The sequence below is a fragment of the Camelina sativa genome, chromosome 7 (assembly GCF_000633955.1).
Source record: "Camelina sativa cultivar DH55 chromosome 7, Cs, whole genome shotgun sequence".
NCBI classification, from domain to species: domain Eukaryota; kingdom Viridiplantae; phylum Streptophyta; class Magnoliopsida; order Brassicales; family Brassicaceae; genus Camelina; species Camelina sativa.
Window position 1 is genome coordinate 22,475,273 of NC_025691.1, and position 17,225 is coordinate 22,492,497.

The following is a 17,225-nucleotide window of genomic DNA, read 5'->3' on the forward strand; positions in this document are numbered from 1 at the left end:
CTCATTTTAATAAAATAGTTATTACAAAATTTATTTAATTATTTATATTTATTAAGTTAATTAATAATAAGTTCAAAAAGTACAAATTTTTGAAACTTTCTTCATATATTAATTGATAAATATTCCCTCACATGTAATTAAATAAATAATAATTAATGATATAGACATATGATTAAAAAATCTTTACAATTAAATAAATAATGATTAATATTATAAACATATGATAGGTAATTGCATTTTTTTAAATAAAATTTGATGTACTCAAATCCACATATCTAAATAATAAAAACATAAAGAAGAGTAGTAATGAAAATATGACATTTTAATTATATTTTAGTATAATAGACATAATCATAAATATCAAATTTTCCAAAAGTTGCAAGGGTTCACAATAGAAATCGAAAGCTTTAATGGTTCATCAAATAAACTAAAATTTATGTAGTTTAATTAAAAGGTTGTAATAATTCATTTAAATATATTTTTGTAATTAAAATCTAGTAAATAATAATTTATGAAGATTTTATCCAAGTGATGTGATCTTAAATATTAAATATAGCAAATGTTGCAATGATTCAATTAGATAGGTTAGAATAATTTGGTTTAATATATTTGAATAAATTAAAATTCATAATTTATGAAGAATTATACTCAGATACTGAATATAATTAATAATTATTTCATCTGTCTCTAATAGATTATTTTTTTACATATTTTTCTTGTTCCTAAAAGATTGATGTTGTACATTAAAATACTAAATTAATTTTTTTTCTACTTTATATTTTTCTCCGCATGACATGTTATCTAAGGTTTATATTTTCTCTTTTTACCAAAAAGTAATGATAAATTAATTTATAGATAAAAAAATTACCTTTTTTTTAATATATGTGAAATGGTCAAAACATCAATCTATTAGAGACATAGGGAGTACAACGATTCATAAAATAAATCAAAATTGCAATAGATTTCTCACAGTGATGAGAAGTCATTTTTACATTATTATTAATATTATGTATGTTGATCAATAATTTATAGAGAAGAGAATGACGTTAAAAATTAAATTTCAAATTATTTTGATTCATCATATTATGAAGAGACGCAACAGTAGAAGTTAATGTCAAAAAATAAACAAATAATATATTTGATGAAAAGGTATAACGAAAAGATGCAATTGTTATTTGCATTCATTCAGATTTATTGAAAAAAATATGTGTTGAGTAGAAAGTTTGAAACTTTTCTCAAAGAAAAACAATATATAAAATTTTAAAGATGTGTACCTTTGAATTGAAAAGAAAGTTTGAAAATTTCACAAAAGAAGAACATACATATATATGTTTAAAGATTTCTCAAAAAAGAACAAATATATAGACACAACTCTTTGTAAGAGACACACCTTTACATTCAACAGACGCAAATTTTTAAAAAGACGCAACCGTCGATGTTTCTGTCTAAAAATAAATAATATATTTATGAAAATTTATAAAAGATGAACTGTTCTTCGCATTTATTCAGATTTATGAAAAATCTTTGTTGAATAGGAAGTTTGAAAATTATGTAAAAGAAAAACAAATATATAAATTTCTAAAGATGTGTACCTTTGAATTGAAAAGAAAGTATGAAATTTTCACAAAAAAAAAACATATATATATATATATATATTTATTTCTAAAAATGTGAATATTTAAATAGACACAACTGTTTGTAAGAGACACAACTTTACATTCAACAGATGCAACTTTTTAAAAGGAAGCAACCATATATTTTTTTGTCAAAAAATAAATAAATAAAAATATTTTATGAAAAGATATAACCAAAAGATACCATTCTTCGTATTTCTTTAGATTGCTATTATTATATAGATTACACAACTTATATATATATATATATTTTATATGAAAAAGTACAATCACGTCATCAGGTGGAACTTTCAACATGAGTGTCCTCTTCCAAGAGTGGGCGTATCCCGCATTCACCTATCTCCCATCTGTCATTGTCGACTTCAAACTCAAATAAAATCTCTATGCATTCCACATTTCTTAATTCATAATGGAATGCGGACTCCATATTTGTTACTTCAACTTCGAATGTGTACAAATGCTCCGTTAAAAGTGGACTTAGCAGTTGGCCACGTAATTGACACCCGCTACCACTTTGTATGTCTACCATGTGAACCCTTACAAACACGTCCTGATAATCAGATTTATCACCCTTATTAATCAGCAGGATGCAAGCCTTAAATCTCAAATGTAAAGGAATACGCCTTGGATTAAACTTCACTACCAGAGAACCTCCAGTAGTGGCTCGGTAATTGAAAAACGCATGCATTTCTCTACACGGCAAGATTGCGTATTTACTTGTCGATGTCTGGATAATGATATCTCTCCCATTTTCATTCAGTTTCCAGCAGTCAATAAACCTGAGGCAAACTTCAGGATTGGGAAATGAGCAAGCAAGTGTCTCCAAAGACACAGTTTTCTGCATCTAAATTTGATAGAGAACATGGAAGCTGCGGGAGTGATACTAGCTTCATGCATTTCTTGAGTACAAGTCGACGTAAATGAGACATTCCTTTGATCCATGCAGGGACTTCTTCTATATCTGCATCCAACTCCAACTCTGTGATGATGTCAAGAGCATGTGGGAATTTTCCAAGGTCTTTCCAGAATGTCATACGCAAGTCATGAAGTTGAGACCATGACATGATCGACAAGGGAACTTCTTTTATCAAAGTTCCACAGAGCATAAGTCGTTTGATGTTTGTAGAAATCTCAGGAAAACATTTAAATTGCGAGCAACCAGTGACATCAAGTTCTTCTAAAGAATCCAAGATGATGTTGATAGGTAGACCCTCTACCTTTGAGCATCTTCGCAAACTCAACTTCTTCAACATAGGGAGGTTTCCAATAAAACATGGTATCTCCACTAGGAAATCACTAAGATCCAATTCTTGGAGACTAATGATATTTTCAATAGAGGAGGGAAACTCCACTAGGCTTGAACATCCACTGAGATATAAATTCTGGAGATTAACGATATTACCAATAGATGAGGGAAGGTCCACTAGGCTTGAGCATCCACGAAGATCCAATTCCTGGAGATTAATGATATTTCCAATAGATGAGGGAATTTCCACTAGACTTGAGCATGCATTGAGATCTAGTGTCTCGAGATTAACAAGATTTCCAATAGAGGAGGGAAATTCCACTAGGCTTGAGCACCCACGGAGATTCAATCTCTGGAGATTAATGATATTTCCAATAGATGAGGGAAGCTTTACTAGGCTTGAGCAATCATGAAGATCCAATTTCTTGAGATTAATGATATTACCAAAAGATGACGGAAGTTCCACTAAGCTTGAGCAAACAAGAAGATCCACTTTTAGGAGATTGATGAGATTTCCAATAGATGAGGGAAGTTCAAGTAGACTTGAGCATCTGTAGAGATTTAATTTCCGGAGGTTTGTGATATTACCAATAGATGAGGGAAGTTCCACTAGGCTTGAGCAAAATTCTAGATCTAAGCTCTGGATATTAGTAGCATTTCCAATAGAGGAAGGAAGCTCTATCAAACTTGAGCAATTATGAAGATCCATTTTTAGGAGATTAGTGGCCCTTGAGAGATTAGGAAGCTCCTTCAAATATCTTGAATAACCTAAATTGAGCACTTTGAGATTGATGAGCGGCTGTAATGACAAAAAAAAAGACAACATACGAGAACGAGTTTAGTAGTGAAAGAATTTATAGGCTGAGGTCACTTTTCCAGTCTTATTTTAACAAAATTGTACAAAATTAATTGCATAGAAACGAAAGTAAAATAGATTTCATAAAAAATGATAAATGCTTACTTGAATTCCTTCCCATAATTTCTCGAGCTTGCTGTGTACCATGATTATCTTGACAAGGAACTTAGGATTAAATTTAGAAGGAAAACATGTCATCGGCGAATAGTCCCAATTTAGAATTCTAATTTTTGGAGGTAGATAGTTTAGATCTTGTGGTAAGAGTAATTTTCCGGCAGTGCCAGCTAATTTCAAAAATTCAAGATTAGGCATTTCTTCGAAAACCCCCTCACTTAGTATTAATTTGTCGACCACGAACCCAGAAAGAATCAAATATATGCCTATAACACTGTTACTACCCTGAAAAAAAAGACACACAAATAGTTTGAAAATACTAAACTATACTTATGGCGATTCGATCTAGGGTTTGATATGCTTTGGTTCAGTGCTGTTGAGAGGCGGAAGATTGGTCTTTCGTGTGCTCTGGTTACGTTTGGATCTCGGAGATGGATCGGAAATCTGTCTTCGATTTGGTCTGGGTTCACTCGGGACTTACGGGATCTCTTTCTCTATGGTGGGGATCGAGTTGGATCGAATCTTATCGGGCTGATTGAGGATTCGATACGGTACGGGTGGATTGAGGATTTGTATCGGGTTGGTTTTATTGAGGTTGATTCGATTCGGGTTGATTGCGAGTGCGATAGGATTTGCTTCCGGATTGCATGGCGATTGATTTTGCTTGTTATACATTGTCGAGATTTTCATATCATGTTGATTGAGGCTCCACCTGAATATACTATCGGGAGGATTCATTGGTATGTTAATTATGGTATGAGATCAATTCTCTTTCCTTGGTTTGTCAGATGGGTATCTCGTTACGATCTTGTATTGGTGATTCTGGAATGTTTTGTGATGTTCTCTGAGATATCAATTTCGGACAGATTTTGTCTATCCCTTGACAATGGGTGTTTTGTTCAAGTGGTATTTATCCGCGAGCTCAGTTTGATAGGGTGGTTTTATAACTGCTGGATCATTCTTTCTTCAGTGGGCGATTTGTCTGATTTTCTGAGAGAATTGTGTCTTGCGGTGTCGTGTTTTTCAGACCTCAAGGAGTTTTGGTTGTGTCGTTGGTGGTCTATCATGTCTCAGTTAGCACTCAACAAAGGCAAAGCTCCGTTGGTCCGTACGGAGACAGTGAGGATCGCTAATTCGGTTTTGGCTCAGAGAATACAACAATTCTCACTGACTCTTATTGGGCGTTTGATGAATCCAAGTGTTCAGCAAATGGAGTCTTTGGTGGCTAATCTACCGAAGATTTGGAAGCTGGAGGACAAGGTGGTAGGAGCAGACTTGGGTCAGGGCTTATTTCAGTTTAATTTTGAGGCTGAAGAGGAACTGCAGGCGGTGCTGATGAACGGTCCATACCATTTTGATGGGTGGATGCTCGCGTTGGTGAAATGGGAGCCTATCATATCATCTACTTATCCCTCCGCAATCAACTTTTGGGTTAAGGTAACGGGTATTCCCATGCATCTTTGGGAAGAAGCGACTTTGAGAGCAATAGGTAAGAAGGTGGGTATTCTCAGGGAGATTGATGAGGAGACTGGAAGTTTCTGTGTGACTGTTAATGGCTTTAATCCTCTCCTTTTCAAGATGGTTGTTCCCTTTGAGTTTGGAGATGAGGTTATTGTCTCCCTTGAGTATGAGAAGCTGACAGGTTTTTGTGAGCATTGTTCTCGTCTAACTCATGATGTGCGTGAGTGCCCAGAATTGAAGAAGGGAGCGGGGGAGCAGGTCGCGGAACAGCAAGTGGATAAACGGTTTGTTCTGAAACATCATCTTCAGGGTAAGCAAGGGGGATTCAAAAGTGAAGGTGGTTGGGAGAAACCAAGGAAGCATGTTAAGAGGGCTTTGGATTTCCAGGGTCACGAGGGTATGCACGGAGATGGGGGTGCTTATGGTTCCCGATATCAAGAAAGGTTCCAAGGTTCAACGTGGGGACAGAAAAAACAGTTTACAGCTGTGGAGTCTAGTGGCTCTGGTGGACAGAGAGGTTCGCAGATGCTAAGTGGTGAGTTAGAGGGACAGGTTCCTTCCTTCAATCTGAATCGAAAGGGTATGGGACCTGTGTGGCCAAAACCGTTGTATAAGGTCAAACAGGGGAGCGCGGTGAAACAGAATGCTGTTGCAAAGAGATCCCAAGAGGAAGAGGATGCGGTTGGGAGAGGTTCCACTTCTCAGGCTGTTACGGTTGCTCCGGAAGAGACTCTCACCGGATTGGTCAAGGAGGGAGAGGAGACTGGCTTTATGGAGGAGAATGATGACTTGTTGGAGGAGGGAGAATATCCCGAAGGTGATGATGCGGTTATACCTGATACTGAGTTGGGTAAGGAGGACGACACTCTCACCGAGCAGGGTACGGATTCACAGTCGGATATGACTGGTGATTCACAAGGTAAACCTCCTGTTTTAGTCTTGCCGGATTCGGTTTTGGGTCTTGTTAATAACGCTTTGGCTGATGTTAAGCTAGTGGATCCGGTAATACATAGGGTGAGACTTAATAGGCCTAATGTTAGAAAGGGTGTTAGTGGTTCAGGAATAGTTGCTAAAAATGTTGTTAGGACTTTGGCTTCTCCGGGGAAACGGTTATTGGCTAAGGCGTTATCTAAACCTGCAGGTGCAGGAAAAAAACAGAAGAGTCAGGGGAGGCAAGATATTCCCTTGAGAGGTAAACCAGCGGATGGTAGTCGTCAAGTCAAGAAAGGGACGGTGGCTCTCCCGAAACCACCGGCGCACACGTGAAGATCCTGAGTTGGAACTGTCAGGGCATTGGGGTTGATCTGACAGAGAAGTATTTGGGTGATTTATGGAAGCAACATCGACCAGACATTTTATTTTTATCAGAAACTAAGAAATGTTTTTCTTATTTGCAAAAGTTTCAGAATAAGTTTGGTTTTAATAATTTGTATACTGTTGAACCCTGCGGGACAAGTGGTGGTTTAGCATTATTTTACAAAGATGAAATAAAACTCTCAGTTCTTTATGATTGTGATCGCATTATAGATGTACAAGCTTTCTTTGGCCAACAATTAGTTTATATGTCTTTTATTTATGGGGATCCGGTCCCCCAAAATCGAGTAAAAGTATGGGATAAATTATCGGATATCGGGTCTTTCCGTGTTGATCCGTGGTTTATGATTGGTGATTTCAATGAATTGAGTGGTAATCATGAGAAAAGGGGAGGTGCTTTGCGTCCAGCCTCTTCTTTTGTGCCTTTTAATTCCATGATCCGACATTGTGGGATGTTAGAGTTTCCTTGTTATGGTGAGCATTTATCATGGAGGGGTAATCGGTGCAATAACCAGGTTGTTCGGTGCCGGTTAGATCGTGCTTTGGGTAATGAGGACTGGCAAGGTTTTTTCCCGAATTCCAAGGTAGACTATTTGGATATGATTGGTTCTGATCATTGTCCAATTTTGGCAACTTGTCTGAAGACACATATAAAACGGAATCGGCAATTCCGTTTTGACAAATGCTGGTTGGGGAAGGATGGATTATCCGGGGCAGTTGAGTCAGGTTGGAATCGTACTATAAATTTCCGGCCTACGGGCTTTGTGGATAAAATAAAGAATTGCAGGAATTCGATTTCTTGGTGGAGAAAGAATAATATTTTTTCTGGCCCAAGACTCATTTCGTCCTTAAAGGCGGCGTTACAGGAGGCGAAAATGGATGATTCAATTTCTCAGGAGGAAATTCGAGGTATAGAGAGGAAATTAAAAGAAGCATATCGGGATGAGGAGTTATATTGGCAACAAAAGAGTAGGAAGTTCTGGTTAAGGGTTGGGGATAAGAATACAAAATTTTTCCAAGCTTCTACTAAACAGCGTCGGGTAAGAAATAGGATCATTGGTCTTTTTGATACAGATAATGTATGGAATGAATCGGCTTCAGGTATGGAGAATATTGCTACAAAATATTTTGAGGACCTTTTTAGGAATTCAGATGCTCAAGGTGTGTCAGAGATGTTACAGGAGGTTACCCCTTTAATATCGGATACTATGAATAGAGATCTAATTCGGGATATTTCTGAAGCCGAAGTTCGGAAAGCTCTGTTTGCTATGCACCCGGAGAAGACACCAGGACCTGATGGTATGACGGCCTTGTTTTTTCAACGATTCTGGTCTTCCTTAAAAGGGGATTTAGTGGCTCTAGTCAGAGAGTTTTTCCGTTCAGGACGTTTTGACCCGTGTTTAAATGAGACGAATATTTGTCTTATTCCTAAAGTTGATCGTCCGCAGCGGATGGCGGAGTTTAGGCCGATAAGTCTTTGTAATGTGAGCTATAAAATTATTTCTAAGATCCTGTGTTTTCGGCTTAAGCGGTTTCTCCCATCTTTGGTTTCCGAAACTCAGTCGGCTTTTGTTTCGGGTCGTTTAATAACGGATAATATATTGGTTGCGCAGGAGATGTTTCATGGGTTAAATACTAATAATAGGTGCAAGTCGGAATTTCTGGCTTTCAAAACGGATATGAGTAAGGCTTATGACCGTGTAGAATGGGCTTTTTTAGAGGCAGTCATGGTTAAGTTAGGGTTTGATCGGAATTGGATCTCTTGGATCATGTGGTGTGTATCTTCGGTGTCGTATCAAGTTCTTCTTAATGGTCAACCCCGGGGTTTTATTAAACCACAGCGGGGTCTTCGTCAGGGGGACCCGTTGTCACCGTACTTGTTTATACTCTGTACAGAGGTTCTGATAGCGAATATCAAAAAGGCAGAACGGGAGAAAAAGGTAACGGGTATCACAATCGCCCGGGATAGTCCTACCATTTCGCATTTGTTGTTTGCTGATGACAGTCTTTTCTTCTGTAAAGCAGAGGCGACAGAATGTCAGACGGTCATGGAAATTATCAGGAATTACGGCAAAGCCTCAGGACAAGAGGTTAATTTAGAGAAATCATCTATAATGTTTGGCAAGAAGGTTCCTACTGAGATAAGGGATCAGTTGAAGTCAGTTATTGGTATTACCAAAGAGGGAGGTATGGGATCTTATTTGGGCATTCCTGAAAGCCTCCAGGGTTCAAAAAATAAGGTTTTTGGATATGTCAAGGATCGATTGGATGATCGTGTCAATGGTTGGAATGCAAAGCTTTTATCAAAAGGTGGTAAGGAGATTATGATTAAATCGGTGGCTTTGGCACTTCCCACGCATGTGATGTCCTGCTACAAATTGCCGCAAGAGTTGACATCTAAATTAACGAGTGCTATTTCCACTTTTTGGTGGAAATCCAACGATAAGGCTCATGGTTTACATTGGGTGGCTTGGGATAAACTATGTAAGGATAAGTGTGATGGGGGTCTAGGTTTCAGAGCCTTGGAACAATTTAATGATGCTATGTTAGCAAAACAGTATTGGCGTTTAATTCAACACCCGACGTCATTAATGGCGAGGGTTTTGAAAGGCCGATATTTTAGCAATAAACACCCGCTTATGGCCAAAAAACCTTCTAATCCCTCCTTTGCCTGGAGGAGTATTTTTTCAACGAAAGATTTAGTGGAATATGGAGCGCGATGGGCGGTAGGTTCGGGTAGTTCTATTTCGGTTTGGAGAGATCCATGGATTCCGGATATTAGACCACGTCCTGCCAATGGTCGGGGACGACTCTGGTTACCGAGCTTGATGGTGAACCACTTAATTAATCCTGTCACGAAGGATTGGCACTTGCCTACTCTAGAAGAGTTTCTGGATCCGGGGGATATACCGATTATTCGGCGTATGTCGGTCAGTAAGGTCCAGCAACGGGATCGGTTAGTATGGCATTTTACCAAGTCAGGGAAGTATACGGTTAAATCAGGTTATAGATTAGCCAGAGAACTGATGACGGAAGTCGAATACGGACCAACATGTATGGCCCTCAGGGCCCAGGTGTGGAAGCTGGATGTTCCCCCAAAGGTCCAACATTTTTTCTGGCAGATTGCGTCGGGCACCCTCCCAGTGCTCGAACGACTTGCGTATAGGGGTATCCGGTGTGATACACTCTGCAAACGGTGTGGGGCTGCACCAGAAACTATCAATCATGCTCTCTTTGAGTGCCCTCGCTCGCTCGATGTTTGGGAGTTGTCCCTAGTTTCGTTAGTCCCCGATNTTGTCAGTGATTGATTTATCAGATGTATTAAATGTGTATGGGTAGTAAAAGAACTCAAAGATAAATGACGAAACGTACCGTATGATCAATGAGTACTTCACAAATCTCCTTAGTATCAAATAAAAATCGACGTTTCCCAGGCTCATAAATGGATTGGTTACAAACAATTTCCCTACCCAATTGAACTAGTAGATTTTGAATTGGCCTATGTTTCTCCTTGGATATAAGAGATCTCTGAATTAAGACTTGAAGCCCTTGATGCACGTTCAAGAATTTGTGTTGAAGAGTATCTTCAAAAGTATGATCAATGCTTTCATTAAAAAAGCATGTTATATGAAGAAATAAATCTTTGTCTTCTTCATTTAAGGCATCGTAACTAAACTTTAAAGTGCTATGAATTTCCCCATCAAGGCGAACCCTTAACCTTGGTAGTTCCGCTTTCCAGTCTTGCTTGGACATTCCTAGGAAATGAGAACCCATAACCCTAAGTGCTAAAGGGAGGCTACCAGCAAGTCTTGTCACTTCCCAAGCAAGCCTTTCGAAACCATCATAAGGGGAATCTTGACCAAAAGCATTCATGCAGAAGATTTGAAGAGCCTCATTATGTGGTGGAAAATCCACGTTGTAGATATGATTGATCTTAAATGCCTTCAAAATTTTTTGGTCTTGTGTTGTAATAATAATACAAGATCCAGGACCGAGGCATACCGCTTTTGGCATGGCAAGTAATTGTACTAATTGATCCACCCCATCAAGAACAATAAGCACTTTTTTCCCCATCACAAAGTTTTGTGCAGTTCCTAAATGATGAATCTTGATATCCTTTTGGTTAGTTAATTGAGAGAGAAACTGCTGCTCTAATTGCAACTTAACATTGTGATCATCAGAAGAAAATGGTCTTGCACAACTTGGTTTGAATTTCATGAAAACATTCAGTTCAAAATGATCAGAGATTTGATTATGTAAAACTCTAGCAATGGTGCTCTTACCAATACCAGAAGGACCCAAAATCCCAACCACCCTCCTTTCATCTATTGAGCCTAGGCAAAGCAATTGCTTCATTTTTTCCATATGAGCCCCCATCCCAATTAAACCATCGAGATCACTTGATGGTGTGCAACTATACAATCTTTTGAAAATTTCATTGACTATTTTTTCGATCATGGCAGCTTCATTTTCCCTACAGAAAGATAGAGAAATTAATACATTTACTTTTGATGTGTTGAAAGATTAAGAGCAAAGACAAACCAGTTTCTTGAATCATAACCAGCAATTGTAGCCACTTCCTCAAAAGCTTGTCTCCATCTCCTAATCTTCTCCTTTGTTCTACCCTTACAAGTTTTCTCAAAACAATCTCCAAATTCTCCGGTCAGCTTCTTAACATGGGATGGATCAACTTCATAGAAAACGGCAAACACTGTTAGACCAAACTCTTTCTTGCACTCCATAATCTCCACTAATTCGTCAAGACACCACTTTGAAGAAGCATAGTTCCTTGAGAGCAAGACAACCGCGATCTTAGATCCTCTAATGGCCTTAATGAGTTCAGGATCAATAGATTCTCCTCTCCTGATCTCATTATCAATGAAATGAGTGATTCCTTTTCTTTGAAACTCCTTTTGAATGTGACTGAGAAAGTTTCTGCGAACGTCTTCCCCACGGAAGCTCGGAAAGACATGGTGAGTCCAGTTGCAAGACAAAGAAGAGGAAGGAGATGTTGAAGAAGACAAAACAGATTGAGGAGATGTTGAATTAGACATTAAAGATGGAGGAGATGTAGAAGAAGACAAAGAAGATGTAGGAGATGTTGAAGAAGACAAAGACGATGGAGGAGATGTAGAACAAAAACCAACATCGTTGTTTTCTTTATTGTCTTTGAACTTTCTAAGAAAGCTGAAGAAGCCTATTACAACAACAACAACAACAAGAAGAATGGTAAGAAAAAAAGAAGAATCCATGAGCATAAGATTGAGAGAAGAGAATATCAAGATCAACAGAGATTTTTTGGTTATCAGAATAGCTATACGAAGGATGAATTAAAAAGAGGGATTTGTGTACATACATTATTGAACACATTATCTCGACTCCATTGACCTACACAAGTCAATAGCAAGCTTCACGGATGTTTCCTATGTTTGTGTGGTCGACAAGGAATGGAAATGAAAAAAATCAGATTAATGAGTTATGGGCTTAAATATTTAGTGGACAATCTAATAAAACTAAGCCTTTTAAGAGGGTTTTTTTCCTTCAAACGCTACAAATTTATAATCGACACAAAAACTTAAAAAAAAAAAAAAAAAATTAATTGGTCCAAAAAATTAGACTGATCCCTTTAGGGTTTTGCCCGGAAAGCAAAATGGGTTTTGGATTTTCAGGTAAGGATCCCTTTAGGGTTTTTGTCGGAGCAGACTTCGTCGATCTATTTAAGGAAAGAGAAAAAGCATAATAAGGCCATCGATCGAGATTTCTTATCTGTAACAAAACTTATCTTACAGTTAACAATCATTCAACGTGAGATAATAAGGGCTTTGCCCTCGTGAACTATTATACAAACTTGGTTTCTATCATGGTATCAGAGTATTCAATTCTAAAAAAAAAGAAAAAAAAAAGTTTGTTAGATTCGTGATGTTGTGGTGACTACACTGCTTTGTAGAAACTGGGTTTCACACGATAAATTTGTTTGATGGGGGGAAACAAATTTATATATAATAGCAATCTCAATAAATGCCACCAAAGGTTATGTCTTTTCAATCATACCTTTTGGATAATTTTCCAAAAAAATCTATAAAAAAATTAAACTGTGTGTTTTACAAAAAGTTACGATTTTTCATTGTAACGTTTTTTTTTGTAAAGTTACAACTGTTCATTCTAGAGTTGTGTCTATTCGAATATTCATATCTTTTGAAATCTATATATATATATATTTGTTTGTTTAAACGTTCTCATTTTTTTGCCATACACAAAATAATATAAAATTTCAATCCCAACGGTTTTTACAGCTCTCTAAATTATTTTCTAGATTTCATTCTTTTAAAAAGTAAATAAATTCCTCTAATTCTTTATTTAACAAAAAATTTTTGGAACGATGAATTCTAATTTACAACTTTTAGTTAATTTTATTTATAAAAATTTAATGAAAATACCTATATCTAATAGCAATCCGAATAAATGCCACCAAAAATTGTGTTTTTCAATCATACCTTTTGGATAATTTTCCAAAAAAATATGTAAAAAATTTAAATTGTGTGTTTTACAAAAAGTTGCGATTGTTCATTGTAACTGTTTTTTTGTAATGTTGCAACTGTTCATTGTAGAATTGTGTCTATTCAAATATTCATATATTTTGAAATCTATATATATTTGTCTGTTTGAACTGTTTTTCATTTTTTGTCATGGCACAAAATAATATAAAATTTCAATCTCAACGGTTTTTACAACTCTCTAAATATTCTCTAGCATTCATTCTTTTAAAAGTAAAGAAATTCCTCCAATTCTTGATTTAACAAAAGATTTTTAGAATGATGAATAATGATTTTTTTAAATTGTAGCTCTTTACCATAATTTTTCGTAAAAATATCTTATATTTAAATATTTTAAACAATATGCTTTGCAAAGTTGCATCTATTCTAAATAATATTTTTTGTTATAAGTTTTTATTTTGATAGTTGTATTTTTAGTAACAGTTTATGTATTTAAACTATTCTATTACATTCAAAAAAATTCATAATGTATAATTTTATATTTTAATTTTTTTTTCTAAAATACTTCCCCCGCGACATCGCGTGGGGTCTGAGTCTTTGTATGTAATAGTATCAAACAGTAAATCAAAGAAAGAAAATGTTTGGCTGAATAGAAAGACCGAATTGTTATTGGTAATTTAGTCAAAAATAGGCTTTTTGCCAAAAAATAAAGAAGAAGAAGAAGTTTAAGTCAAGCTTTTATTTTATTTTATATGATTGCCATTTCTTTCACTTGTATTGTTTTTTACTTGTATTGTTTTTAAAACTTTCATTCCAATTTTTTTTGAAATTTTAATCACATTTTCCTTTCAAAATATCATTCCAATTTCCATCGAAAANAAAAATCAGATCAAAGCTAACAAACAAAGGGGGATTGAAATCTCTTGAGGAAAAAGTTAGGGTTCTGCTCAAAAGATGTGAAGAACTAGAGTTATTGTATTAATTGCTGGATGGATTACAATGAGGAGATTGTCCTTTATTTATATGCTTTCTTAGCCTCGTTGGAAGGGTTTTGAATCCAGCAAGTCAGCCAATGAACAGAATAATTCGCAACATGCCTAGGAAATGGTAAAAGGAAGGTCGAGTAAAAGGTATTGCTCTTACTAAGGAGAAGTTTCAGTTTATCTTCGATTCGGAATATGATTTACAAGATGTTTTGAGCAAAGGTGCCCACACCTTCAATGAGTGGTCCATTGCGGTGGATAAATGGTATGAGATCCCGCCTGTCAACTATCTGCAATACATCCCGATTTGGGTTCAGATCTGAAATGTGCCAATCAACTACTACACCAAATCAGCTATCACAACGCTAGGAGAATTAATTGGTCAAGTTCTTGAAGTAGCTTTCGATCCGGCCCAACCTCAGCTCCAAGAATTTGTGCGGGTTAAAGTCCTTTTTGATGTGGCCAGACCTTTACGAAGATCCAAATTGGTTAATCTGCCAAAGGGTGGTTCAGCAGAAATTAGGTTTCAGTATTAGCGCATTCAGAAACGATGTTACAACTGTCAAAGGCTGACACGTGATCGAGATTTCTGTCCTCTGCTCATAAAGGAAAGACAGGATGTTGCAGATGCCAGACGTATGGGTTTACCAGTGGAAAAAAGAAAAAGCCCCTAGTCATCAAAGAATCTGATCCTCTCTTTGGTGTTCTGAGGGAAGATCAAGTCGGATTAGATGCTGCTTCTAGAAGAACAAAGATAGCAGCGGATGTCTTAGAAGGAATGAGACAATACCTCTTGGTGTCAGACGAATTGGAGTTACTTCTGCGTAGAGACAAAGTTATAAAATCAGTAAGTGAGGTTGAAAAAGATCCCATCCTCCAGAAATCGGTTCTCCGTCTTGAACCAACTTCAATCGTACACTCAGATGTTAACAAAGATAAAGGAATGGTGTTTAGTTATGATATTGCTGAGATTAATCTGGAGAACTTGGGAAGAGCGAGTAGTGAACCTCAATTGAGGAAGCAACATGAAGCTAGTCAAGCTTGGAATTTAGAGTCCTTTTCTCCCATTTCCCTTCAAGAACCAGCGAAATTTCTAGCTCTGTCCCAGCCTTTTCAGGTTAATCCGACGGTTTTCATAACTGGCTCTTCTGGAGCTGGTTCTTCCGGGATTAAACCCAAAAAGCCTGCATAAAAAAACGACCATAAAAAACACTAGTAAAGCCAAATCCCTGGAGACCGCAGGAGCTGGTTGTCTCCAAAATCTTAAGCTCGGGTTAGCGACTGGTACTCAAGAAAAAAGAAAAGCAGTTGATCAGGGTTCAAGCTCTGCGAAGTCTTCCAAGCTAAATCCCTTAGAGGTAATCCCACAGGAGGGATTGCCCAAAGCGCAATGAGCATAATTAGTTGGAATTGTCAAGGCTTGGGACGGTCTCAAGACTTGACAATTCAGCATCTCAAGGAAATGCGTAAAAACCATTTTCCTGAGATTTTGTTCCTAATGGAAACTATGCACAGTAGGGATGTTTTAGTTGATCTTCAAGTTTGGCTGGGGTACGAGAAGGTTTTTACGGTGGAACCAGTCGGAAAAAGTGGTGGCTTAGCACTCTTTATTAAAAGCGGAGTTCAAGTGGACTTTAATTTTGTGGATAAAAACCTGATGGATTTTCAAGTTCAAGTTGGAGCAGTTTCTTTTTTTTGTGTCGTGTATATACGGTGATCCAGTTTTCAAAAAAAGAATAGAAAATTGGGAGAGGATGAACAGAATTGGAGTTGGCCGATAGGATAGGTGGTGTATCCTAGGAGATTTCAATGATATCCTGCACAACAGAGAAAAATTAGGAGGTCCTCGAAGAGGTGATTCAAACTTCAAACCTTTCTCAGAGATGCTGGAAACATGTGATATGGTGGAACTCGCTAGCAAAGGAAACCAGTTTACATGGGCAGGGAAGCGGTATGACTTATGGATCCAAAGTAGACTAGACAGAGTTTTTGGAAACAAAGAATGGTTCTCTCATTTTCCTGCCTCGAACCAGCGTTTTCTGGACATGAGGGGCTCAGATCACAAACCTGTTCTTTTAAAGCTGATGGATTTGCAAGAGGAGTATAGGGGCCACTTCAGGTTCGACAGGCGTTTGCTTTACAAGCCAAATGTTGAGGAAGCAATCGCTCATGCGTGGGGATCTTCTTCTGTAGGAGTAACAAGCAGTGTCTCTCAAAGATTAAGGTTGTGCAGAAAAGCTCTCAGTGCATGGAAAAGAACCAATACCCTGAATGCAAAAGAGACCATCACGCGTCTGGAAACTGATCTCGAATTTGAAGTATCTTCCTCTTTCCCAAGAGCGACTGTGGTCAGTAATATCAAAAGAGAATTGGCAGCGGCCTAACGAGAGGAAGAAAACTTCTGGAGACAAAGAAGCAGGTGTCAGTGGCTAAGAAGTGGGAACAGGAACTCAAGGTTTTTCCACGCTTTGGTAAAGGGAAACAGATCTAGACTGAGAGTTGAGTTCCTGCTGGACAGTTCTGGAGTTGAACAAAAGTCGGAAGCAGCAAAAGGAGCAGTTGCTACTGATTATTTCCAGACCCTATTCACCTCTTCCAATCCAACCCCATTCACTTCCTGGTTCTCTGATTTTCCAATGCGAGTATCTCAAGACATGAATGCATAATTGGTCAAGGAGGTTACTAAAGAGGAAATTAAAGAAGCAATGATCTCCATTAAACCATCAAGTGCTCCAGGCCCAGATGGTATGTCGGCAATGTTTTTCCAGCACTACTGGGACATTGTAGGTGATCAGGTAACTAAAGAAGTAAAACTATTCTTTGAAGAAGGAACTTTCCCAGAAGAATGGAACTACACTCATCTTTGTTTGCTTCCCAAGGTTCCTAATCTGAACTTGATGAAAGACCTGAGACCCATTAGTCTTTGCTCGGTTCTCTACAAAGTAATCTCGAAGATTCTGGTAAAAAGGCTTCAACCCTTGCTTCCTCTTATAGTGTCAGAGAATCAGACGGCCTTTGTCACTGATAGGTTGATATCTGACAATATTTTGGTGGCTCACGAGATTGTGCACAGTCTACACACTCTCTCGGGGATCTCTTCTGACTATATGACCATTAAGTCTG

General features: G+C 37.4%; 2 protein-coding genes and 1 pseudogene across 2 annotated transcripts; 2 read left to right on the top strand and 1 right to left on the bottom strand.

The window, feature by feature from the left end:
* On the bottom strand, positions 1,824-12,065 carry LOC104702002 (annotated as a pseudogene).
* LOC104702000 lies at positions 4,059-6,819 on the top strand. Its single transcript, XM_010417791.2, has 2 exons — positions 4,059-6,230; positions 6,453-6,819. The coding sequence occupies exons 1-2, from the start codon at positions 4,208-4,210 to the stop codon at positions 6,575-6,577; spliced, it is 2,148 nt and encodes a 715-aa protein (XP_010416093.2). The 5' UTR covers positions 4,059-4,207; the 3' UTR covers positions 6,578-6,819.
* On the top strand, positions 15,986-16,486 carry LOC104704850. Its single transcript, XM_010420873.1, has one exon. The coding sequence runs from the start codon at positions 15,986-15,988 to the stop codon at positions 16,484-16,486; it is 501 nt and encodes a 166-aa protein (XP_010419175.1).

Excerpts from the sequence above, each read along its gene's own strand:
- LOC104702000 (XM_010417791.2), top strand. The coding sequence starts at position 4,208 with ATGCTTTGGTTCAGTGCTGTTGAGAGGCGGAAGATTGGTCTTTCGTGT. Across the intron at positions 6,231-6,452 it reads TATGACTGGTGATTCACAAG|GTGCAGGAAAAAAACAGAAG; the intron begins GTAAACCTCCTG and ends CTAAACCTGCAG.
- LOC104704850 (XM_010420873.1), top strand. The coding sequence starts at position 15,986 with ATGCTGGAAACATGTGATATGGTGGAACTCGCTAGCAAAGGAAACCAG.